The sequence below is a fragment of the Dreissena polymorpha genome, chromosome 2, assembly GCF_020536995.1.
Source record: "Dreissena polymorpha isolate Duluth1 chromosome 2, UMN_Dpol_1.0, whole genome shotgun sequence".
Classification (NCBI taxonomy): domain Eukaryota; kingdom Metazoa; phylum Mollusca; class Bivalvia; order Myida; family Dreissenidae; genus Dreissena; species Dreissena polymorpha.
In genome coordinates, this window is record NC_068356.1 from 28,038,644 (window position 1) to 28,066,572 (window position 27,929).

The window sequence follows — 27,929 nt, forward strand, 5'->3', positions numbered from 1 at the left end:
GGCATTGTCCAGTACCAGTTGGAGAGTATTGGAAAGGGTGTGGGCTTCTTCCGAGTAGATGGGGCAACTGGACAAGTGCTGGTGACCCAGAGTCTGGTCAACAACAACCAGCAGTATAATGTGAGATGCTCTTTGTGGGTTATACAATGTAAAATGCTTACATATTTGCAATTTTTACTTATTTTAGAATTGTTTAGGCTTCATCATGAAAATATAAATATATTGAGAGAATCTTTTAATAATTTATTGAATGTGGTACAAGAAATTTGAGCATTTGTTACCTTTTTGTAATTATGATTTAAACAATTAATATATTATTGAAGATAATCAGATTATATTTTTATTTAAGATGATAAAGGGCAGCAGATTGACCATTTATATCACACATGATTTACTGACACTGTTTTACTGTAAACTTACAGCTCATCATCTCGGCATACGATAACCAACTTCCTGATGACAAGAGCTCCATGAGCTTGACAATCAACATTGACCGTAACCTGTATGGGCCAGAGTGGAACAGGGACTGACCGCCAGTACAGTGGAGCAATCAAGGATTACGATCCTCAGGGAACATTCATTGTGCAAGTCAATGCAACTGACAAGGATATCACAGTACGACCCTTGTCATGCAGAAATGAGTCTTTTGCCATATGCGGCCAGCGTTGCTCTAGACCAACCTGCACATATGCACAGACTGATCAAGAGCTGGGCAGTCCGCTAATAAGACCCCAAAACCTTACAGGACATTGTAGGGTACATGGTAGCTCATGACCATATTGCACAACTGCAGCTCGCAGCATATGGCATAAGACTCACTTTTGCATTTGGCAGTTTGTATGAATTTATTGTTTTTAATAATTTGAAAAGCATTTTTTCCAACATGCTAGGACATTTATTTATTTTTAGCTCATCTTTTTTTTTTTTTAACAATTATGAGCTATTATCATTACCTTGGCGTCGGCGTTTGCGTCCTGTTAAGTTTTGCGTTTTGGTACACTTTTCTCATAAAGTATCAATGCTATTGCATTCAAACTTGGTACACTTACTTACTATCATGAGGGGACTGGGCAGGCAAAGTTAGATAATTCTGGCTTGCATTTTGACAGAATTATGTGCCCTTTTTATACTTAGAAAATGAAAATTTTGGTTAAGTTTTGTGTATAGGTCCATTTTATTCCTTAAGTATCAAAGCTATTGCTTTCATACTTGCAACACTTATTAACTATCATAAGGGGACTGTGCAGGCAAAGTTATGTAACTATGACTGGCATTTTGACAGAATTATTTGCCCTTTTTATACTTAGAAAATTGAAAATTTGGTTAAGTTTTGTGTTTAGGTCCACTTTTTTCCTAAAGTATCAAAGCCATTGCTTTCATACTTGCAACACTTACTAACTATCGTAAGGGGACTGTGCAGGCAAAGTTATGTAACTCTGACTGGCATTTTGACGGAATTATGTGCCCTTTTTATACTTAGAAAATTGAAAATTTGGTTAAGTTTTGTGTTTAGGTCCACTTTTTTCCTAAAGTATCAAAGCCATTGCTTTCATACTTGCAACTCTTACTAAGTATCGTAAGGGGACTGTGCAGGCAAAGTTATTTAACTCTGACTGGCATTTTGACAGAATTATGTGCCCTTTTTATACTTAGAAAATTAAAAATTTGGTTAAGTTTTGTGTTTAGGTCCACTTTTTTTCTAAAGTATCAAAGCCATTTCTTTCATACTTGCAACACTTACTAACTATGGTAAGAGGACTGTGCAGGCAAAGTTATGTAACTCTGACTGGCATTTTGACGGAATTATGGGCCCTTTATACTTGAAAATTTGGTTAAGTTTTGTGTTTTTGTCCACTTTACCCCTAAAGTATCATATATATTGCTTTCATACTTGGAACACTAGCAAACTATCATAAGTTGACAGTAAAGGACAAGTTGCATAGCTCTGGTTGTCATTTTTACGGAATTATGGCCCATTTTTGACGTTGTAACTTTGAATATATGGTTACATTTGTGTTCAGATCCACTTTACTTCTAAAGTATCAAGGCTTTTGCTTTTAAACTTTAAATACTTTCATGCTATCATGAGGGTACTGTTCCTAGCAAGTTGAATTTTACCTTGACCTTTGAATGACCTTGACTCTAAAGGTCAAATTATTAAATTTTGCTAAAATTGCCATATCTTCTTTATTTATGATTCGATTCGATTGATACTTTGACAAAACAACTCTTACCTGACATACCCCCCCTCCTGAATCCCCCCCCCATTATTTTTTTTTAAATTAAAGAGCATCTAATAAATGACCACCACACCCTTACACTATACTCCCCACCCCCCACCCCCCAAAAAAAAGTTTTATGCCCCCCGGTAGGGTGGCATATAGCAGTTGAACTGTCCGTCAGTGTCAGTCAGTCTGTCTGTCCCTCCAAAAAAAACTTAAACATTGGCCATAACTTTTTCACTTTTTAAGATAGCAACTTGATATTTGGCATGCATGTGTATCTCATGGAGCTGCACATTTTGAGTGGTGAAAGGTCAAGGTTATCCTTCAAGGTCAAATGTCAAATTTATGGTGTCTGTCCGTCCGAAAACTTTAACATTGGCCATAACTTTTTCAATATTGAAGATAGCAACTTGATATTTGGCATGCATGTGTATCTCATGGAGCTAAACATTTTGAGTGGTGAAAGGTGAAGGTCATCCTTCGAGGTCAAATGTCAAATATATGGTGTCTGTCCATCCGAAAACTTTAACATTGGCCATAACTTTCTTAATATTTAAGATAGCAACTTGATATTTGGCATGCATGTGTTTCTCATTAAGTTGCACATTTTGAGTGGTGAAAGTTCAAGGTCAAGGTCATCCTTCAAGGTAAAAAAAAATATAAAATCAAAGCGGCATTCTCATGAAGCTGCACATTTGTAGTGGTGGAAAATCAAGGTCATCCTTCAATGTCAAGGTCATCCTTCAAGGTCAAAGGTCAAAGGTAAAAAACAAAAAAAAAATCAAAGCGACATTATCATGAAGCTGCACATTTTGAGTGGTGGAAGTTCAAGGTCATCCTTCCAGGTCAAAGGTTTAAAAAAATAATTCAAAGCGGCGTTATCATGAAGCTGCACATTATAAGTGGTGTAGGTTCAAGGTCAAGGTCATCCTTCAAGGTCAAGGTCATCATTCAAGGTCAAAGGTCGAATACAAATTCAAAGTGGAGTTATTATGAAGCTGCACATTTTGAGTGGTGGAAGTTCAAGGTCAAGGTCATCCTTCAAGGTCAAAAAAATAATAAATAATTTCAAAGGGGCGTACTCATGAAGCTGCTTATTTTGAGTGGTGGAAGGTCAAAGTCATCATTCAAGGTCAAGGTAATCCTTCAATGTCAAAGGTCAAAAAAATAATAATTTCAAAGCGGCGTTATCATGAAGCTGCACATTTTGAGTGGTGGAAGTTCAAAGTCAAGGTCATCCTTCAATGTCAAGGTCATCTTTCAAGGTCAAAGGTAAAAAAAAATATATTTCAAAGCGGCCTTCTCATAAAGCTGCACATTTTGAGTGGTGGAAGTTCAAGGTCAAGGTCATCCTTCAAGGTCAAAGGTAAAAAAAAAAACAATAAAAATTTTCAAAACGGCACAATAGGGGGCATTGTGTTTCTGACAAACACATCTCTTGTTTTTTTCAAACATGGTTAAAAAACACAAATTTATTTTTATTATTTTATTTTTGAAATACCGTCCAACCATCCCACCCAAGAATCCCCCCCCCCAAAAAAAATATATTTCTTTTTTGCATTTTTTTTCCATTTTTTGGAAGATAATGTAATAAATGACCACACCCCCACATTATACACCCCACTCCACTCCACCCCTCCCTCCTTTTTGATTGAAATTGAAATAGCACCCTACACCTTTAAAAAGAAAAATAGATGAGCGGTCTGCACCCGCAAGGCGGTGCTCTTGTTGTTGTTTGTTTTCATAGATTTTTTATTTTGTTATGTCTTTGTGTGAAATTAAGGCTTTCTGTGTTTTTGTTTAACAGTCACCAGAAAACCAAGTAGAATATGCTCTTGATGTGGGTAACACTGCCAACCCCTACTTCACAATCGATTCCCGCACTGGTGTTATCACTGTGAACAACAGGCTGTCGTTTGATACATCTGGGAGACAACAATATACCGTAAGTTGTTGAATTTCGATAGTTCAAAGGACAAAATATGAGTAACTGCAGTTTACCAAGAGAAATCAACATAAACATGTGTGTATGAATCTTTTAACTACCTAGTTTGCTATAAAGTTTTATCGTAAGTTAAATTCATGAACCTTTACTCCCCTTTTAACAAGTTTTTCAATGGCTGTTTTTTCAGTTATTTGTCACAGCAACTGACCGAGGTTTGAATCCCAATGATGTCATGGTTACCACTGCTACAGTCACTATCGCTGTAGAACGCAACGTGGCTCCCATTATTCAGAACAAAAACACATACTTTTCAAGCTTCTCAGAAGGTGTTGACATTGACTATAATATAACTCAGATATTTGCAATAGACGCCAATCCTGCAACCTCAATGAACGGAATGTTGCATTATTCCATCCTTGAACCAAATGCATCAAACAAGTTCCAGATCGATCAATCTGGTGTTATCCGACCTCGGGTCACTCTGAAGGGACTGCAGCCTGCCACCTGGATATTTACGGTCCAGGTGAGTGACAAGGGAATCCCTGCTTTGAGTGACACAACCAAAGTGGAGTTTAGCCTCAACCGCATATCTGGTCCCAGGTTTAACCCATCTGAGTCTGTCTACAACAAGGATGAGAACTTTAGAGTGGGTGAGGTGCTTGCAAGACTTCAGGCTGAGGACCCGACTCCTGATGGCCCTCTCGTGTATGAGATCAGAGGCGATGGCTTGTCACCAACTTACTTCAGGCTGGAAATGGAAGGTCAAACTGCGGTGATAAAGCTGAACAAGTCTTTCACTGAAGACTCCAATAAATCCCTCTTCTACAAGATTCGCCTGCAGGCCTACAGACGTAACGATCCGAATGTATTTGCTGAGCATATTGCAATGGTCTATGTGAACAGGAATCCATCTGCACCCAGATTCAATCATGGTGATCTTGTCTTCAACATCAATGAGACACTCCCACTCAAGTATGTCATTGGAGAAGTAAGTGCCAATGATACTGATATTGGATCCAATGGTGAAATCCTGTACTCCATTAGTCAGACAGAGCTTCTGCCTCACTACCTGCAGGACTACTTCTCTGTGAATGAATTTAATGGCAAAATATTGCTAATTGGAGACCTGACCCAAGACTCTAGGACTTTCAAGTATACCATGACCGTTGTTGCAAAGGACAAGGGAATCCCACCAAGACAAGATACAGTCAAAGTAACCATCAACGTATCCAGAAACCCTAATGCCCCCAGATGGATTGGATTGCCATACTCAGCTAATGTGACAGAGAATGATTTGAGTGGCACACCTGTGATAAAGGTAAGCGCAGTGGATGACGATAATGATCCAATCGAGTATAACATTGTCAGAGACACTGGGGCTGGATCACCATACTTTTCCATCAATCAACAGACTGGACAAATCACTGTAAGCAATGCTCCACTATATGAAGATACAGTGACGTCATACAATCTAAGGGTCACTGCTCACGACAAGACTTCAGCATCAAGAACAGCCGAAGCCACTGTTGAAATTACTGTCAACAGAAATATTTTCCCGCCAGTGTTTGTCATCAGCAGCTATAAAACAAAGATTTCTGAGTACATTTCCAATGGATCTCCACTGGATGTGCTGGTAAGAGCCACAGATGGCGACAATGTGAACAGTAACAGTGGAATCCTGCGCTACAAATTTGGAACTTTCAATCCGCCTTCAGCAGAAACCCTGTTTGAGATCAGCTCCACTACAGGTGTCATTTCCATTGCTACGCCTCTGATAGGCAATCCGCTCAATGCCCCAACTAATGTGACAATGCAGGTGATTGCCTATGACAAAACGACTGCCCCGAGATCTGCTACAGCAACTGTCGCCGTAGAGATTGTACGCAACACTAATGCCCCCATATGGATCACCTGTCCCAATTCGGCCGCTACAGCCGAAAGAGTAACCGCCAACACGTACATAACTGCAACATCAGCCAGAGACCCTGATCTGAATGATGACTTGAACAGAGACACTCCCAATGCTCAGGTGGAGTACTACCTTGCAGGGGATACTAATTCATATGCTAGATTCTTCAATGTGCGTGACGATGGCCGCCTGTACACATCTCAGATGCTGAACTTCCCAGCCCTTGACACTGACTTCATAACGGTAGGGGTCTTAGCTATATGTTAATGCCTTTCATAAATTTAATGTTAAACAAATATTTCTGTTAAAAATTTGTATATGTAATGCTAATAACAATACCAAAAAATTATGTGGAAGAGTGTGAATATGTCTTAAAATAAAATAATAATTTGTTCATTGATCAAAGTTTATAAAATTTATGCTTATGTAAAAATTAACTTTATATAATGTGGAAGACATATATTTCAATACATGTTAAAGTTCTGATGAGGTCAACATGTTCATTAACCATCAAAAGGTCCACTTAGCATCTTAAGATTATATCCAAAAGTGACAGATGTGCTCTATAGCTTGAACAAGGGCTTACTCTGCCATTCGCCAAATTAGCCATTGGCTAAAAATTGACCTATTTGGGTAAAGAAAATTGTACTTGGCTACAACTTTTTCTTCATTAAAACTTAGAAATAGCCAAAAATGAAAGAATTTTGCCATAGCAAGGCAATTTTGGCTAAAAATTTTTGAGCTAGGGGAAGCCAAGGCTGCTTTCCATGGAATACATTTAATTTTGATTGTTATTGTAAATTTTATAGATATGTCAAATACTTTTGTCCATGTCTAGCAGATATGGCCCTAAGATACTGTGCATATTATTTTTGCTATGATCTGAGAAAACTGAGCTTAATGCTCATGCTTAAAGTTTTGTCCCAGAATAATGTGCAGCACCCACAGGCTAATTGGGGATGACACTCTTTTCTTTTAAAATTAAACTTCCTTTTAAAAATTAATTTAAAGCAAAAAGTGTCATCCCCGATTAGGTTCAGACTCTGCAGGCTAATCTGGGACAGCACTAAATGCACATGCAGTAAGTCCCATTTTTACAGAACAAAGCTTAATTATTTCTCCTTCATGTCACAGATCCGAGTGGTGGCTCAAGACAAGAGTTGGCAGCCCAAGTCCGTGGAGTGTGCCCTGCGTATCAACATCACCAAGATATCCGCTACCAACAGGACCATTGGATTCATCCAGCCTATTTTCCAGTATGTTGAATCAAACATGTTCATTCATCATCTTGATAATTGTATTGTGTGAAGGGAAAGATCTAGAGCTAAATAGCAGGGTGATTTTATTCAAAGATGGGATTTATATTAAACTTATTATCTATATAATGATGATATAAATGTTATATATCATTTAATATGTCATATAATGATGATGTTAATTTAAAATTTCCTAAAACCTACCCCTTCAATTGATTGGTGATTATGAATACATGGCTATCATCACTGTTTCCCTGGTCAGTATTTCATATATGTTTTAGGTCACCAGACAGTAAGCTAGTGTATGGCTGGACATGTTTTAAAATGACTTATATTATATCAACTTATTCACTCTTTCCTGATTCCAAATATCAACTAAATGTTTCAGTGTTGATGTAAGTGAAAACGAGAAAAGAGACACCATTTTGAAGTACTTGGATGTTGTGAACCAGAATCCAAACCAGGTTGTTGATTGTCAACTTGACAACTCAACGTATCCAGCTGGCCTGTTCACCATCTCCCGTGACAACGCCAACAAGAACTGTCAGCTGGTTCTCCGGGGTAACCTTGACTTCGAGGATCGCAGAGAGTATCGTCTCACTGCGACCGTAAACGAGGTCCGCAGCAAGCGACAAGCATGTAAGATGGCATTCCTAATATCTGTAATGTACAACTTGGCTTAATGCCTGTGTGTAAAGTGTTGTCCCAGGCTAATCTAGTATGACACTTTACGCTCAAGCATTTGCCTTTATGCTTGTTCCATGATTGATTGTGTCTGAGTGTCAATAAGTATATATTCCATATTGCACACTGTATTTATAAATATTTGTTTTAAAAAGTCCTTTCTGCCTTTCTTTGCAGTGAACTATGGTGATGTTTACAATGCGTGGAAGACGGCTCTGATCATTGTAAATGTGATTGACCAGAATGATGAGTCTCCCAAATGGGTTATCCCCCCCTACCCTCGACAGACAGGTCTCAACTCAAACACTCAGGACAAGTACTTTGGCATTGTCAACAAGAACACTGGCTCTGATACCCGTGTTCTTACAATCATGGTATGGGTTTTGTTTGTTACTTTTTTTTGTACATGTATTACATGTAGTTATAGGCAAAACTTTAGTCCATTCTAATTCAAGATGTAATATATATTTTAAAATAAAATTATTTCACTTAATTAATTAATTAATTAAAAGAAAAAAAAGAAAATACAAAATACTCAAATCTAACTAAAATATAACAGAAATTACAAGTCAAAGTAAATCTTGTAAAAAAAAAAAGGTTAAAGAAAACTAAATTTATAACAACTAATATTGTGTACTTGTTACCATCGCTAGGCCATAGATCGTGATGCAGGCAACTACGGTCTAGTGGAGTACTTACGTGGTCTGCCAGACAATGACGTGCCTGCCAACCCACCGTTCAACCTCAACAGTCAATCAGGGGAGATAACTTCCACGGCATCATTTAACTTCCGGACCGACCCAGTGTATAGGTTCCAAGTGATGGCCAAGGACAATCCTGGACAGACCACAACACAGAACAGCATCAATGGCGAAATTGTGGTATGTAATGATTTGTCGTTAATTATACCCCCACAAACGAAGTTTAGGGGGGTATATAGGAGTGAACTTGTCTTTCGGTCTGTCGGTCGGTCCGTTCGTATTAAGTGTCCGCTCTCTAATTCAAATTGTTTTCATCCAATCTTCACCAAACTTGGTCAGAAGTTGTATCTAGATGAAGTCTAGGTCAAGTTTGAATATGGGTCATGCCGGGTCAAAAACTAGGTCATGGGGTCACTTAGTGCGTTTTAAACATTCAGCATGTTGTTTGCTCTCTTATTCAAGTAGTTTTCATCCAATCTTCACCAAACTTAGTCAGAAGTTTAATCTAGATGATCTCTAGGCCAAGTTTGAACATGAGCCATGCCGGGCCAGAAAAGGTCACAGGGTCACTTTGTGCGTTTTTAACATTAAGCATGGTGTCCGCTCTATAATTCAAGTAGTTTTCATCCGATCTTCACCAAACTTGGTCATAAGTTTAATCTAGATGATCTTAAGGCCATGTTCGAACATAGGCCTTGCCGGGTCAAAAACTAGGTCACTTGGTCACTTAGTTCGTTTTAAACATTGAGTATGGTGTCCGTTCTCTACTTGATGTAGTTTACTTCTTATCTTCACCAAACTTGGTCAGAAGTTTTATATAGATGACCTCCAGGCCATGTTTGAACATTGGCCATGCAGGGCCAAAAACTAGGTCACGGGGTTACTTAATGCGTTTTACACATTCAGTATGTTGTCCGCTCTCTATTTCAAGTACTTATCATCCGCTCTTCACCAAACTTTGTCAGAAGTTTTATCTAGATAATCTCTAGGCCATGTTTGAACATGGGCCATGCCAGGCCAAAAGCTAGGTCACGTGGTCACTTTGTGCGTTTTACAAATTCAGCATGGTGTTCCCTATTTCAAGTACTTTTCATCCGCTCTTTATGTGGGGTTATTGGTCACATCTGTGACAAAGCTCTAGTTGACAATTGTCATTAATTGGTTTTAAAATATGATAATAAATGACATTATTTAAATCTTTTATTTGTTAAAACTGTCATAAAATATGAGTTAATGTTTGAGTTCATAACTCATAAATCCTTAATATTTTATTGTTATTTGAAGATCATTAATTTATTGCTGCAATACTTGTTTGTATAAAATATATCGTTGTTATGGGGCAATGTGTTTTGTAGGTGTACCTGGTAGAGGACAAACACAGATTTGTAGCCGTTATGCCTGGCCAGCCACAGGATTATGCCAACCGGATTGAACCCTTCAGACAGTATGTTTGTGTTATATGCTCATCTTCTGCTCTTGAAAAACACAATACAAATAATTGACATCAATAATAGTTGCTTTTCAAATGATTTCAAGAAAAGATACATGTACTGGTGGTATACAGTTTTGATGAATAAAGAATTCTAGTCAAAGTATTTTTTGTTTGTTTACCTAACATCTCATGTGTAGATTTGTTTGTTGTAATATTTGTAGGCAAGCACATGGCTATTTTATTTTATTACAGAGCTATTCAAAACAAGACCAGCTATATTTGTCTCATTGAGAGTGTGCAGCATCGAACTGTTAAGGCGGGACCAGATGAGGTCACCACATCAACAACAGGGTAGGTAATCCTGGGTAGTGTTTACCTCCCCTTAACAGCTATCCCAGGATGAGTTTATCTCCCCTCTCTTATCAGAAATGCCTATAAATGTTTACCTACCCTGGCGTTTCAACTCTCCCAGGAAATGACTACCTCCCCTGTCTGATAAGCCATAGCATGATATGTTTACCTCCCTTGGAATAAACGAAAGTAAAAAACAATTTTATTTGCCATGACTGGTGAATCTGTATAGTAATATATAAGAAGATTGGCTATCTTTATCACAGCCAGTAAACAATTTGTGTCTTGTTCTGATAAAACTGGGCATTATGCATGTGGGGAAAGTGTCGTCCCAGATTAGCTTGTGCAATACGCACAGGCTTTTTAATGTCATAAATACTGACCTGTTATCGTATGCTTATACTTTCCAAGGGGAAATAACTCATCCGGAATTTTAACTGGGAATCCGCCACCTCAATACCGTAATACAGGCCAGGTTAAACATAGTGCAATGCAACCTAGCCAAAAATCGGTAACCAACCCTCAATATTCTTTCCGGATCAACCAGGTGTATACGTGTCTTATACGGCTCTGAATTAAAATATTGTTTTTCACTTGGTTGATTGGGGTTTTGAATAGATAAATTGTGTTATTTATCTTTTTATTTCTCATTCGGATTAATTTGTGTGGATTTAATGGATTTTGTTTCATTTGTAAAAGGTAAGCCATGCTTGTTTTTATCGAACAATGGTTTATTTCTACCATGCTGGGTGTTTTCAGGCGCGAACGACCACGTGCAAAACGTGCTCTTCTAATACATTCCTAGAACGTGCAAAGCATGTTCTTCTAATGTGTTACGAGATCGTGCAAAGCGTGTTCTTCTATTGACAGATTGTTTATCATTTGCCATTGTGTGCAATAATGATTTTAACGTTCCATATGACAATCTAATTGATCGTCATTTTATTTTTCATCTGTTTTGAATTAAACTTTTGTTTAATTTATGATCTACAGCAGTATTATTATAATTTTCATTATGGTCAAATAATGATTTTATGTGCCGTATGATAATCTGGTCTGTGACCAGTTTATGGTTGAATATGCTTTGCTCTTGTTTTTCAAATATTCGACTACATGATGGTCGCAGAAACAAGAGTGGATAAATACCCGGTGACTTCGCAGATCACGGATGATAGTTGCAGTATCAGTCACCGGGTATCGGGCACGATCGCGACCGTACTATGCTAAGTCTCTTAGACAGTCGGTCAACATCAGACCATATGGCGACACCCGTCAGCCGATCTTTGCCCGATGGCATTGGTCAAGGACATCGACCAATGCCGGACCATTTGGCATCCGCCATACGGTCATTATCCGGTGACAACACTGGTCATGATATGACCGGTACGTCACCGGGGACGTTGATCACGGACCATTGATCGACGTCTGACCGGCCGGTCCGGTCACCGGTCATGTCACCGGTCCGGTCATTGATCACCGGTCCGGTCCGGTCACCGGTCATTGATCACCGGTCCGGTCACCGGTCATGTCACCGGTCCGGTCCGGTCACCGGTCCGGTCATTGATCACCGGTCCGGTCCGGTCACCGGTCATGTCACCGGTCCGGTCCGGTCCGGTCACCGGTCCGGTCATTGATCACCGGTCCGGTCACCGGTCATGTCACCGGTCCGGTCCGGTCACCGGTCCGGTCCGGTCACCGGTCCGGTCATTGATCACCGGTCCGGTCCGGTCACCGGTCATGTCACCGGTCCGGTCACCGGTCATGTCACCGGTCCGGTCATTGATCACCGGTCCGGTCACCGGTCATTTCACCGGTCCGGTCACCGGGCCGGTCACCGGTCCGGTCACCGGTCCGGTCATTGATCACCGGTCCGGTCCGGTCACCGGTCATGTCACCGGTCCGGTCACCGGTCATGTCACCGGTCCGGTCATGTCACCGGTCCGGTCATGTCAACGGTCCGGTCCGGTCACCGGTCCGGTCATTGATCACCGCTCCGGTCACCGGTAAACAGTCATCAGTAAGGCCTGCCACCGATAACACCAGTCACCGGTCAAGAAGAAGAACTCGGTCTTCTTCATTGAATTATTCTCCTATTCTTCGTTGAATACATCGTCTTCATCAAGGATTAGACATCGAACACGCTCTTCTTCGTCGAGCAGTTCTCATCGTCGCGGCTCTCGTAAGCGATCACGTCGTCACTCACGGAGACGTTATTCTAGAAGATCTCGGTCTCATCGCAGCCGATCCACATCTCGGCCGATCCAGATCTCGACATCGCAGGAAACGAGGACGTCGTCAACCTTCACGTAGACATCAGCGGACTGCATTGAGCACCACTGGATAGTTATCGAACATACCTCTCCTTCATTGAGCAGTTCTCGGCGTTGATACGCTCGTAAGCGATCATGTCAATGCTCACGGAGACAATATTGTAGAAGACAATATTTCCAGCGTAGCCGAACAATATTTCGGCATCGAAGTTATATGGATGTCGCCACTTCTCACGTAGGCGTTAATGAACCTACTGGTCATATCGACGTTCTCCATTTTATTCCTTTAGGAATAGCATGTCTCCATTCCACGTGTGATGGTTCTTCTTATGGCATCCACACATGTTGCAGTCACCGAGCCGTAGTTGTATACGAACACTAGTTCGTTTAACATTCAGGCTTCGGGATAAGCTGTTCTTTTCTCCACTACGACTACAAGGACAAGTATGCCTATTAATACTGATAATCTACCGTTGTTTTTCCGGTTAACATTATCAGATGACTTCGTGGATGGTCATTCTTCTGCACCAGATATTTCCATTCTGACGCAGTTATATTATACCGGTCCCGATCACCGGACATCGGTCACCATTCATCGGTCATATCACCGATCACTGATCACCGGTCAGAATAAGTGATGTCTCATCGCCATCGGATTGGATTTTTTGGCATGATCTTCTTTTCCGAGCAGTGCTTGACATTGATAACATACCATATGGATTCCACCATTTTTCGGTCTTTAACTGGTAACGTCACCGGTCATATTATGACTGGTCCGTTCACCGGGCTACAGTTACCGGTCATTGACCGGTCCGGTTCGGTCACCACTTACCAATTACCGGTATTCCACTGTGTTTTCATCGGTCAATTTTTAGTATCACGGGTATCGTCTACATTACATAGTTGTATACCCCTGGCTATGATTGTATTGAATACTATATTTTATGGATTCAACAATCTACATGACTTTTTGTGTTTTTCAATACTGATGTTCTACTGGCGACGGTTACCAAATCATGCTATATCTGTTATTTGTACTTCTATCTCAACCGGCTACATGCAGACTACTGGTCTTGCAGATAGATCGGCTGAAGTGGGCTCGGAGACTAGCATTGAGGTCGAACATTACTATTTGACCTCTATTAATTTATGTTCGAGACCCGAAGGATGAATTGTTTTAACCGCCTTTACCTGTCGGCTACAGACTTTGCAGTCAGTGTCACGGAACAGTTGGGACACATTAATGACGCTAGCAGGATTAGCAAGACGACATTTGTATCGACTTCTGCTTTTCTATTGCTCCTACGGCAGTGCATATTTTCAAGCAATCATATTTCCGTACTTCGCAAATCGATGACTTCGCGACCTGTATTATCCAGGATTTTAAAGGCGCCTGTTATTGGTTCAAGAAGAGGCTATATTCTGTAGATAGGTCATAAACTTATAAGTGTTAAACACTGTCCTATTCTACCTATTTTCAAGTGTGTTTGGAGTGGGAAAGTTCGGCTTGCCGTGGTTTCTTTGCCCACCCATCCTTGACAAATGGTTCCGGTCACCGGTCGGTATTTACCGGTCCGGTCACCGGTCCTTCTGCTGAGACGTCTTTTCTTACGTCCGTTTCAGCTTTATTTTTAAGATAATTGTATTAATCTCGGGATTATTTAATGACACAGATTTCCATCTTTTTGTCATTATTTACCACTATTCAGTGGTGTCTAGACTAGAAGATTATCTTGGCAAGAATATAGTTTATTCTACCACAACCTTCCTTACATCTTATACAGATGTGAGCAGATAAGGTTATGGACGATCACATAGAACAACGTATCTTGATTTTCTCAATTATGTGGTATCCTAACGAATATCACCTGCACATCTACATCTTGAAAAGCGAAAATTCTTTTTAGCTGTTTTTCATTTACAACACATTTTCACGATTCCTTTGTGATGGTTTCAACTATCACACATCGGTCGTGGTTTACTTACAGACACGGAGGTGATCATATTATCACTCCTTGTAACTGGAAATCAGGAACTTATTCGTTCTTTACAAGAACAAGTGTACATAGTATATCAAAGAATGTTGTTTATCATCAAACGCTAGTTATTAGCGTTATGCGATCGTATATCGCAGTGTATACCGGTATGCTGAACAACGTCAACAATGCAGTTCACAGAAATCGATCCAGCAGGGTGTGCGATTGTTATACATTCGTCCATTGACATAAACTGGAATATCTTGCCTTCTTGGTGAGTTTTTGCAATAACTGAGTTTTTGCCATAATTTCATGAAATATACTTAATGAACCATGGGATTATGGTTCTACGACCTTTTAAGTCTCCTGTACAATTATTTTCAGGAAACTTCTTCACAGGTCAAATATCATATCTCACTGAGACATATTTTTACTGATCCAAACATGTGCCACTTCATGTCTGGCCATCAATAACTTTTAGTTATCTCTACAGAAGAACGTTTTTCTGTTAGAGTTTCAATCCTTGTTACTTGTGCAAGGATAATTCCATCAGAACTGTATAAAGGTTCTATGGAAATTCATTTTTTACTGGGTAATTGAGAGCATAGTTATTACCTTAATCACTCTGCTAGATACATAGAGGTTTTTCTCATCTTTTTCTTGATGATAAGAAATTTGTTCTTTTCTTCATCAAAGGATAGAGATTATGCTTTCGTATACCTTGTTTTGTGTAAGTCATCGCAACTCTGTGCTGTCTTACCTATTTTGGAACTGATCCAAACTATGGAACGTCAACACTATGTTTTTCGTTCCTTTACCTTCTTAAGCGGTTTTGACTTGTGTAACATGTTGGGATGCTTAATGAGCTCCCTATGAACCTTTTTCATCAGGCTTATTAACAGTTCCAATATAATTTTAAGACGGTTTTCCTTCTTATTATGGCTTTTACCATACGGAGAAGTGAAATTCATGCTTTTTCCATTGAATACGACCAATTCCAGTTGGATCTATTGTCGTTTTCACTTTGTTGTGTCAGCCAGGATTCCTTGCTTAATATCAAGTCCTCTATATGGCTTCTACCTTCAAGTTTCCAAGTTTTCTTAAACTGGTAGTCATGAAGATGAGGATAAACTTCTTTGGGCAATCAGGGCTTTGAAGTTCTATCTCAGCAGTGTTAGTCAGAAGTCCATTCGAGGTTCTCAAAGACACTCTTCATTTCCCCAAAAAAGGGGGGGGGAGATGTGTCTGCGGCTTCTATTTCTCGGGGTTAGACCTCGACTAAGGAAAGTTAATCTTATCCTATCTAAGGATTCATTCCTGTTTAGGATCTGACCGCATGAATTAAGAGCTCTGTCTGTTTTGTGGGCATATATTAATCACACCCCACTTTTTGACGTGCTCTAAGCTGTTTACTGGAGGAATCCGACCACCTTGTCATCTTTTTATCTTCGTTTTCTGAAGTGCCAACAATACAATTTGTATACATTTGGGCTTGTTGTGGTTTCACTAACGGTAGTGTCTTCTTTACGACATAGACATATTACTCTGTCCGAGAAGTCATAATTAATACCGTTTTAATGTCATAAATACTGACCTGTTATCGTATGCTTATACTTTCCAAGGGGAAATAACTCATCCGGAATTTTAACTGGGAATCCGCCACCTCAATACCGTAATACAGGCCAGGTTAAACATAGTGCAATGCAACCTAGCCAAAAATCGGTAACCAACCCTCAATATTCTTTCCGGATCAACCAGGTGTATACGTGTCTTTTACGGCTCTGAATTAAAATATTGTTTTTCACTTGGTTGATTGGGGTTTTGAATAGATAAATTGTGTTATTTATCTTTTTATTTCTCATTCGGATTAATTTGTGTGGATTTAATGGATTTTGTTTCATTTGTAAAAGGTAAGCCATGCTTGTTTTTATCGAACAATGGTTTATTTCTACCATGCTGGGTGTTTTCAGGCGCGAACGACCACGTGCAAAACGTGCTCTTCTAATACATTGCTAGAACGTGCAAAGCATGTTCTTCTAATGTGTTACGAGATCGTGCAAAGCGTGTTCTTCTATTGACAGATTGTTTATCATTTGCCATTGTGTGCAATAATGATTTTAACGTTCCGTATGACAATCTAATTGATCGTCATTTTATTTTTCATCTGTTTTGAATTAAACTTTTGTTTAATTTATGATCTACGGCAGTATTATTATAATTTTCATTATGGTCAAATAATGATTTTATGTGCCGTATGATAATCTGGTCTGTGACCAGTTTATGGTTGAATATGCTTTGCTCTTGTTTTTCATATATTCGACTACATGATGGTCGCAGAAACAAGAGTGGATAAATACCCGGTGACTTCGCAGATCATGGATGATAGTTGCAGTATCAGTCACCGGGTATCGGGCACGATCGCGACCGTACTATGCTAAGTCTCTTAGACAGTCGGTCAACATCAGACCATATGGCGACACCCGTCAGCCGGTCTTTGCCCGATGGCATTGGTCAAGGACATCGACCAATGCCGGACCATTTGGCATCCGCCATACGGTCATTATCCGGTGACAACACTGGTCATGATATGACCGGTACGTCACCGGGGACGTTGATCACGGACCATTGATCGACGTCTGACCGGCCGGTCCGGTCACCGGTCATGTCACCGGTCCGGTCCGGTCATTGATCACCGGTCCGGTCACCGGTCCGGTCCGGTCACCGGTCCGGTCACCGGTCATGTCACCGGTCCGGTCCGGTCACCGGTCCAGTCCGGTCACCGGTCCGGTCCGGTCACCGGTCCGGTCATTGATCACCGGTCCGGTCCGGTCACCGGTCCGGTCCGGTCACCGGTCATGTCACCGGTCCGGTCACCGGTCATGTCACCGGTCCGGTCACCGGTCCGGTCCGGTCACCGGTCCGGTCATTGATCACCGGTCCGGTCCGGTCACCGGTCATGTCACCGGTCCGGTCACCGGTCATGTCACCGGTCCGGTCACCGGTCATGTCACCGGTCCGGTCATGTCACCGGTCCGGTCATGTCAACGGTCCGGTCCGGTCACCGGTCCGGTCATTGATCACCGCTCCGGTCACCGGTCAACAGTCATCAGTTAGGCCTGCCACCGATAACACCAGTCACCGGTCAAGAAGAAGAACTCGGTCTTCTTCATTGAATTATTCTCCTATTCTTCGTTGAATACATCGTCTTCATCAAGGATTAGACATCGGACACGCTCTTCTTCGTCGAGCAGTTCTCATCGTCGCGGCTCTCGTAAGCGATCACGTCGTCACTCACGGAGACGTTATTCTAGAAGATCTCGGTCTCATCGCAGCCGATCCACATCTCGGCCGATCCAGATCTCGACATCGCAGGAAACGAGGACGTCGTCAACCTTCACGTAGACATCAGCGGACTGCATTGAGCATCACTGGATATTTATCGAACATACCTCTCCTTCATTGAGCAGTTCTCGGCGTTGATACGCTCGTAAGCGATCATGTCAATGCTCACGGAGACAATATTGTAGAAGACAATATTTCCAGCGTAGCCGAACAATATTTCGGCATCGAAGTTATATGGATGTCGCCACTTCTCACGTAGGCGTTAATGAACCTACTGGTCATATCGACGTTCTCCATTTTATTCCTTTAGGAATATCATGTCTCCATTCCACGTGTGATGGTTCTTCTTATGGCATCCACACATGTTGCAGTCACCGAGCCGTAGTTGTATACGAACACTAGTTCGTTTAACATTCAGGCTTCGGGATAAGCTGTTCTTTTCTCCACTACGACTACAAGGACACTTATGCCTATTAATACTGATAATCTACCGTTGTTTTCCGGTTAACAGTATCAGATGACTTCGTGGATGGTCATTCTTCTGCACCAGATATTTCCATTCTGACGCAGTTATATTATACCGGTCCCGATCACCGGACATCGGTCACCATTCATCGGTCATATCACCGATCACTGATCACCGGTCAGAATAAGTGATGTCTCATCGCCATCGGATTGGATTTTTTTTTTTGGCATGATCTTCTTTTCCGAGCAGTGCTTGACATTGATAACAGACCATTTGGATTCCACCATTTTTTTCGGTCTTTAACTGGTAACGTCACCGGTCATATTATGACTGGTCCGTTCACCGGGCTACAGTTACCGGTCATTGACCGGTCCGGTTCGGTCACCACTTACCAATTACCGGTATTCCACTGTGTTTTCATCGGTCAATTTTTAGTATCACGGGTATCGTCTACATTACATAGTTGTATACCCCTGGCTATGATTGTATTGAATACTATATTTTATGGATTCAACAATCTACATGACTTTTTGTGTTTTTCAATACTGATTTTCTACTGGCGACGGTCACCAAATCATGCTATATCTGTTATTTGTACTTCTATCTCAACCGGCTACATGCAGACTACTGGTCTTGCAGATAGATCGGCTGAAGTGGGCTCGGAGATTAGCATTGAGGTCGAACATTACTATTTGACCTCTATTAATTTATGTTCGAGACCCGAAGGATGAATTGTTTTAACCACCTTTACCTGTCGGCTACAGACTTTGCAGTCAGTGTCACGGAACAGTTGGGACACATTAATGACGCTAGCAGGATTAGCAAGACGACATTTGTATCGACTTCTGCTTTTCTATTGCTCCTACGGCAGTGCATATTTTCAAGCTACTGGAATCAACAAGAGTTCTGATACATAGGATTGCCTATCAGGTTGACCGCATAGCGGCTACAGTCTTGTAGATGGCTTAGGACCTATTGAACTCAGATCTTAGATCCTAGGATCTGGAGGGACCTCATCTTAAAGTTATTCTTCTATTACACTTCTGGCCATAACAGGCCGTCTTCCTATAACTGGTCGTATTCCTTTCGGAATTCGTCCAGGTTAGAAGTCTTGAAGTAAATGGATTAATCAAGTCAGAATTTAAGACTTCCATGCATTCTACCGGCAAGCGTGGACCCGCTTAAGGTTACCCCTAGGGTTTTCACCTTTTTCTGCCATCACACCTCCGATTCCGGAGGTACCACTATCAATCATATTTCCGTACTTCGCAAATCGATGACTTCGCGACCTGTATTATCCAGGATTTTAAAGGCGCCTGTTATTGGTTCAAGAAGAGGCTATATTCTGTAGATAGGTCATTAACTTATAAGTGTTAAACACTGTCCTATTCTACCAATTTTCAAGTGTGTTTGGAGTGGGAAAGTTCGGCTTGCCGTGGTTTCTTTGCCCACCCATCCTTGACAAATGGTTCCGGTCACCGGTCGGTATTTACCGGTCCGGTCACCGGTCCTTCTGCTGAGACGTCTTTTCTTACGTCCGTTTCAGCTTTATTTTTAAGATAATTGTATTAATCTCGGGATTATTTAATGACACAGATTTCCATCTTTTTGTCATTATTTACCACTATTCAGTGGTGTCTAGACTACAAGATTATCTTGGCAAGAATATAGTTTATTCTACCACAACCTTCCTTACATCTTATACAGATGTGAGCAGATAAGGTTATGGACGATCACATAGAACAACGTATCTTGATTTTCTCAATTATGTGGTATCCTAACGAATATCACCTGCACATATACATCTTGAAAAGCAAAAATTCTTTTTAGCTGTTTTTCATTTACAACACATTTTCACGATTCCTTTGTGATGGTTTCAACTATCACACATCGGTCGTGGTTTACTTACAGACACGGAGGTGATCATATTATCACTCCTTGTAACTGGAAATCAGGAACTTATTCGTTCTTTGCAAGAACAACAAATTTTCTCTATCGTCTTTCTCATACCAGTTCGTCTCAACGCCCTGTTGGACCTTTTGTCCTGCAGTTCTTTCTTTCGAATTATTTTTCCGTTGGGTTCAATAATGTAATCGCGCATGCGCGCCAGTGAAGTTGCAGACGAGTTGCATGGTGTACATAGTATATCAAAGAATGTTGTTTATCATCAAACGCTAGTTATTAGCGTTATGCGATCGTATATCGCAGTGTATACCGGTATGCTGAACAACGTCAACAATGCAGTTCACAGAAATCGATCCAGCAGGGTGTGCGATTGTTATACATTCGTCCATTGACATAAACTGGAATATCTTGCCTTCTTGGTGAGTTTTTGCAATAACTGAGTTTTTGCCATAATTTCATGAAATATACGTAATGAACCATGGGATTATGGTTCTACGACCTTTTAAGTCTCCTGTACAATTATTTTCAGGAAACTTCTTCACAGGTCAAATATCATATCTCACTGAGACATATTTTTACTGATCCAAACATGTGCCACTTCATGTCTGGCCATTAATAACTTTTAGTTATCTCTACAGAAGAACGTTTTTCTGTTAGAGTTTCAATCCTTGTTACTTGTGCAAGGATAATTCCATCAGAACTGTATAAAGGTTCTATGGAAATTCATTTTTTTTTACTGGGTAATTGAGAGCATAGTTATTACCTTAATCACTCTGCTAGATACATAGAGGTTTTTCTCATCTTTTTCTTGATGATAAGAAATTTGTTCTTTTCTTCATCAAAGGATAGAGATTATGCTCTCGTATACCTTGTTTTGTGTAAGTCATCGCAACTCTGTGCTGTCTTACCTATTTTGGAACTGATCCAAACTATGGAACGTCAACACTATGTTTTTCGTTCCTTTACCTTCTTAAGCGGTTTTGACTTGTGTAACATGTTGGGATGCTTAATGAGCTCCCTATGAACCTTTTTCATCAGGCTTATTAACAGTTCCAATATAATTTTAAGACGGTTTTCCTTCTTATTATGGCTTTTACCATACGGAGAAGTGAAATTCATGCTTTTTCTGTTGAATACGACCAATTCCAGTTGGATCTATTGTCGTTTTCACTTTGTTGTGTCAGCCAGGATTCCTTGCTTAATATCAAGTCCTCTATATGGCTTCTACCTTCAAGTTTCCAAGTTTTCTTAAACTGGTAGTCATGAAGATGAGGATAAACTTCTTTGGGCAATCAGGGCTTTGAAGTTCTATCTCAGCAGTGTTAGTCAGAAGTCCATTCGAGGTTCTCAAAGACACTCTTCATTTCCCCCAAAAAAGGGGGGGGGAGATGTGTCTGCGGCTTCTATTTCTCGGGGTTAGACCTCGACTAAGGATAGTTAATCTTATCCTATCTAAGGATTCATTCCTTTTTAGGATCTGACCGCATGAATTAAGAGCTCTGTCTGTTTTGTGGGCATATATTAATCACACCCCACTTTTTGACGTGCTCTAAGCTGTTTACTGGAGGAATCCGACCACCTTGTCATCTTTTTATCTTCGTTTTCTGAAGTGCCAACAATACAATTTGTATACGTTTGGGCTTGTTGTGGTTTCACTAACGGTAGTGTCTTCTTTACGACATAGACATATTACTCTGTCCGAGAAGTCATAATTAATACCGTTTTAACGAAGATTACTTGATATCATTAGCTGATAACCCTGTTTATGGGTTCTACTGTGTTGGGAAAATATATACGAACCTTCCCACCGCAGCTGCAAAATCAGCATACGATAACAGGTCAGTATTTATGACATTAAAACAAATTTTTTAAATAAAATTCATTTTAATTATTAAATACTTACCTGTTATCGGTAAGTCCCACCTCCCACCCCGCTATTCGATTAATATTTTTGTATATATATTGAAAGAATATTGAGGGTTGGTTACCGATTTTTGGCTAGGTTGCATTGCACTATGTTTAACCTGGCCTGTATTACGGTATTGAGGTGGCGGATTCCCAGTTAAAATTCCGGATGAGTTATTTCCCCTTGGAAAGTATAAGCATACGATAACAGGTAAGTATTTAATAATTAAAATGAATTTTATTTAAAAAATTTGTTTTAACAAAGATTACTTGATATCATTAGCTGATAACCCTGTTTATGGGTTCTACTGTGTTGGGAAAATATATACGAACCTTCCCACCGCAGCTGCAAAATCAGCATACGATAACAGGTCAGTATTTATGACATTAAAACAAATTTTTTAAATAAAATTCATTTTAATTATTAAATACTTACCTGTTATCGGTAAGTCCCACCTCCCACCCCGCTATTCGATTAATATTTTTGTATATATATTGAAAGAATATTGAGGGTTGGTTACTGATTTTTGGCTAGGTTGCATTGCACTATGTTTAACCTGGCCTGTATTACGGTATTGAGGTGGCGGATTCCCAGTTAAAATTCCGGATGAGTTATTTCCCCTTGGAAAGTATAAGCATACGATAACAGGTAAGTATTTAATAATTAAAATGAATTTTATTTAAAAAATTTGTATTAATGACGACACTTTCCGCTTAAACTAGATTTTCGGTAAAAAGGGACTTCTTATAAACGAAAAATACCATAAAAGTGGAAAGTGTCGTCCCTGATTAGCCTGTGCAGACTGCACATGCTTATCAGGGACGACACTTAACGCACATGCATTTTGTCCAATTTTCACAGAACAAGACACATTTAATGACAAATGTTTCAAGATGTTATGTTAAATCCAGCAAAAAGTTGAATGATTTTGACAATCACTGTTCCCTGTTTCAGGACCGACATCACCTTTGTGCTTGGTGACCCTGACAACAAACCCAACTTCCCATTGCTATTGCATGCTAACCAGGACTTTAACAGGTAAGTTAGAAACCAGAATGTTTGTATGACATCTAGCTATGATTGTTTATATAAAGTTGTGTTCATGGCAAGGTGAAATTTTGTGTTTGCCTCAATTTTCTGTGCAGAAATTGTACAGTAAATGTTAGCAAAATATCACATTGTGAATCTAGGGCAAACTGATAAATTTGTGTTATGCTTATTTTAGCTTATTTTAGTCACTTGCGATTCATAACTGACAATAGAATGCATTTTTTTATGTGATACTCAACATTGTTATTAAATCTGAAAAATTAAGGTACTGGTCATAAGGGAAACCACCAGAATCCCAACGTTTTGAATTAATTTAGAGTTTGTGTTTTCCATGTTAACATCAAAGTGAAAAAACAGCAGGAACATTATGCTTACAAGTAAATACAATATTAAGACACCACAACCCTTATGCTTTGCAGATTGTTTGGACCAGAATGGACAATCTTTGTGAGGACATTTGCCAATATTTCTGTGGACGATGTTCACCCACCATTCACAGGCAACCTTCAGGCTCAGAAGGTGCTCTCCAAGTCGTACGTGTGGTGGCTTGATGACCCCTGGGCAGCACTCATTGCCATTACCGCCATCTCCATACTGCTGATCATTGTGGGAATTATAGTACTTGTGTTCACTCATTCACGGTAAGCTGTCACTATTTTTTTATTATTCTTTTTATACGCTCCTTTTAAAAAATAACAGGGCTAATGTGGGAGTGCTCACCTGTGGCAATAAATAACAGGGCAAATGTGGGAGTGCTCACCTGTGGCAATAAATAACAGGGCAAATGTGGGAGTGCTCACCTGTGGCAATAAATAACAGGGCAAATGTGGGAGTGCTCACCTGTGGCAATAAATAACAGGGCAAATGTGGGAGTGCTCACCTGTGTGGGAGTGCTCACCTGTGGCAATAAATCCAAGAGTAAAAATCTGTTCATCATGAAACTTAAGTTTATGGACATGTTTCGTTAAAGATTGATTAAGAGCCAGATAGTAAAAAAATTAGTGTTATTGGGCTGAAATCATTGCTGAAGTTGCTTTTAACATGCAGACTAAGCTTGGGACTCCATTTTTGGGCCAGTCAGTCGGCTCAAGTGCAAGATGATTCTTATCTAAAACAGAATAACTATTTTCGCTCTAAACCTGGAATTCTGATGGGATTTTACATTTGACATTTTTTGTGTAGGAAGTTTACCTGCAGTAGTATCTTGAGATTTTCCAAAATTAGGTTAATTAAATTACATTAATATATTTAATTACTTTCAAGACATGGTTTCATGGTTGTTTATTGTTGTCTCCTTTTTTTCTACAAAAAAAATCAAACCTCTTCCTCAGATCCATGTTGCCAAAACCTTTAAATGGACGTACTTTGTGAAAAGTTTGCATCTTTTTTAACGTTACAAAAAGTGCATTATAATGGATAATTTTTTGCTTCAATGTCATATTTCCGTCTCTTTATAGGAAGTTTAATTAGAGTTTTACAGGGCATATGGCGAATTCATTGTTTCCTTCAACTTACCTGTATAGTTTTCGTCAAATATTAACATTTATCTTTTTTTTAACTTACTCAAGAATATTGCTTCCACTGAGTCAATTGTTTTAAAGATGGGCATGTACTTCAGTCTGCTTATGAAATATTGTCATAAGCATAATAAGCTATTTATTTTGGTTATCTGTATTTTGGAACGTATTGCAAAACAGTTGTGTAAAGTACAACATTCTCATCAAAACAAATATAGAATTAAAATGCCTGGATAACAAAAAGGTAGATTGTGAACCAATCTCGTCATATCTGCTCAAATTGATTGTTGATGAAGACCTGTCATTAATTGTTTGTTTCATGTGATTGCAGGTACATGAAGTACATCAACAACTACCGCGTGTACCAGCAGGCCTACCCAGGACCAGAGTTTGTGGAGCCACCCAGCTTCCTTAGAGAATATGAAACACAGGTACATAACTACATAATAAGCCGTGCACTGGGGAATAGACTCAAAGATATATTTATCAATTTTCAAAAAATGCAAGCTGCACGACATAAATTCTACGAGTTTTAAGATTGGTGACTTCTCTCCAATCCTTGTGTCTTGTCAACTATGTCAAGTAAAATATCATTATTATATTCAGCATTTTTTAGCGATGAGCATTATTAAACTTTTATCAGCATGTTGTGTTTTCAAATCACACATGATAAAGCAATAATGTCACCAACAGTTGACTAGCAGGCTGTTAACTCAAGAGAGTTGATTGATATGGTTTTGCAACATGTGCTAGTTTTGGGCTCTGAAATATAAACTCACTTGATGACCAGCTTATTGTTAAGTAAAAGAAGTATTGCTAAAAAACTCATGCCTCTACCCTTAGTTGTTGATCGCAGTGACTCATGCCTCTACCCTTAGTTGTTGATCGCAGTGACTCATGCCTCTACCCTTAGTTGTTGATCGCAGTGACTCATGCCTCTACCCTTAGTTGTTGATCGCAGTGACTCACGCAGATTATTGCACTGATTTCAGAGCCTGCAGATGTATGTACCACCTGACGAGGCAGTTCCAACAGGAGGGGAAGTGCACATGCACCTGTCTGCCGAGGGCATATCTGCAGTAGACACATCAGGGACTGCGGCCTTCAACCCTGTCTACATTGCGTAAGTTGTTGGTGTTTCTATGACGATGGGAATTAAGCTGTTGATCAGTTTTTAAATACAATTTTACGTAATTGTATCAATATCTTTCAAGTAGGCAATGATAAAATATTTTTGTGTTAAAATCTGTACATTATTTTTAATTAAATGCTTAAACATTTATGTTGATGTTTTGAAACGCTAAATTGTATTTGTGAATTTCAGAGATGAGGAGCCTCAATTTGTTCAACACACGTACACAAGGGACACCACTCTGTTGTAAATATTGAGAACATCACCTCTTGGTATCACCATAGCAACCAGCGTTAGTGTCAACCTACAGGACCAGATCTAGAACATCTTTCAGTGCTTTAAGTGTTTACGTTATGGGGAAAAACGATTTTGTTAATGCATTTACTGTCTTGTGTGCTGGAAATATTTGAAAATATATATTGAAAAACAAACAGCTGTATATTATCAAGCTTATGTAGTGTATTGTGTAATACTGATGGTGATAAAAAATTTGAAGTATGATTTTACTGTAATGTGTGCCTAAAATTCAACAGAACAGCAAATAGATAAATATTGTCATATATATAATAAAATTCTAATTATTTATCTTGCCCTTACAAGATATGTATATAAACACTTATAGTGCTTATTATGATTTTATATATATTTACCAATACTTGAATATATTATGTTGTGCTATTAAATAGAATTTGTGAATTTACTGCAAATACTGGATACATTCCAAACATGTTGTCAGTCTCATTTTTATAGATGTATTTTTGATACTAAATTATAATGAATGAATAAAGACACAATTTTGTATAAAGTGTGTTTCTTCTTATTTAAGCCCTGTATTTTATATGGTCCAGTCATGCTTGATATCTGCCTGCCTAGCTTTTTGTGTAAAACACTGATTGACCCATAGGGTTTCTTAAACAAATGAGTGGATAGCAAATGAGCTGACTGCTCTGTATAGATCTACTCTTGCTACATGTTGCACAAGACCCATTATCGCTTGACATGCTTTAAATGCTGCATAATCAACAGACACTAATTACACACAATCAGGCAACAGGGTTTTCCTTTTCCTGATCGATACAAAAAAATTCAGTTATCGTTCAAAGGTGATTTTTGGAAATTAGTAGACAGAAACATATTCTATTAGATTACTTTAGTACATACTTAAATGACGCAAATATGACTGTTAAGTAAAATATTTTATGCAAGGAATGGATAAAGCTTCAGATGATTTCACTTAATTTACCTTTGACTTTCAATTCAATGCTTGCATCAGTTGTGTTATATACTCTATGCGAGAAAGTGTTATGCATTTTGATTAAAAATGATATTTTTGTACAGTAAAAATACTATTATCAGTAAGTGAATTGTTTTTATCTTTAAAACATCGTGAATGCACTTGTAAGTATCAAAAACAATCGTCATATATGTCAATATCTAGTTAAAATAGCTAGTATATTTAAAAATATATCAACATGGTAATCAGCCATTTTTTGTTCATATTTAAAATTTACCCCACCCACTATTATTGTATTGTATTTCACAATTATTGATCATATTCACATGAAATGTTATATTATTATATTTGTTAGTCCCATAGGTGTGTATAAATGTGGTTAAGATGATTATTGTATCTAAACTGCTTTTCGGGTACAAATTGAAACATGTCATAATTGAAAAAAACATGTTTTTTGTACCCTTTTTTCACATATATAGTCATTTATTTTATTACATGTACAATATTTCACCAAAAAACTTATTATTTTAATAAGAATAATATGTTACTGATTGCCTGATTGCTTATATGAAAAAGCTCACCAAAATCATGGAAAATATGTGTTGTTTGTGTAATTAGCGAAAAAACT

The 27,929-nt window shown here is 39.2% G+C and overlaps 1 protein-coding gene across 1 annotated transcript; it reads left to right on the forward strand.

The window, feature by feature from the left end:
- On the forward strand, positions 1 to 26,872 carry LOC127866351 (protocadherin Fat 4-like). Its single transcript, XM_052406824.1, has 15 exons — positions 1 to 120; positions 423 to 615; positions 4,033 to 4,170; positions 4,358 to 6,322; positions 7,214 to 7,335; positions 7,724 to 7,974; positions 8,197 to 8,393; positions 8,673 to 8,900; positions 10,076 to 10,164; positions 10,405 to 10,503; positions 23,323 to 23,406; positions 23,838 to 24,059; positions 25,267 to 25,366; positions 25,928 to 26,058; positions 26,260 to 26,872. Exons 2-15 carry the CDS (start codon positions 505 to 507, stop codon positions 26,315 to 26,317), a joined length of 3,795 nt encoding a protein of 1,264 aa, XP_052262784.1. The 5' UTR covers positions 1 to 120; positions 423 to 504; the 3' UTR covers positions 26,318 to 26,872.
- The last annotated feature ends 1,057 nt before the right edge of the window (positions 26,873 to 27,929 follow it).

What these genes read in the sequence shown, in the direction of transcription:
- LOC127866351 (XM_052406824.1), top strand. Translation starts at nt 505, where the DNA reads ATGGGCCAGAGTGGAACAGGGACTGACCGCCAGTACAGTGGAGCAATC. An exon ending in CCGCAGCAAGCGACAAGCAT is followed by an intron (nt 7,975 to 8,196) that starts GTAAGATGGCAT and finishes CTTTCTTTGCAG; the next exon opens with TGAACTATGGTGATGTTTAC. An exon ending in CGGATTGAACCCTTCAGACA is followed by an intron (nt 10,165 to 10,404) that starts GTATGTTTGTGT and finishes ATTTTATTACAG; the next exon opens with AGCTATTCAAAACAAGACCA.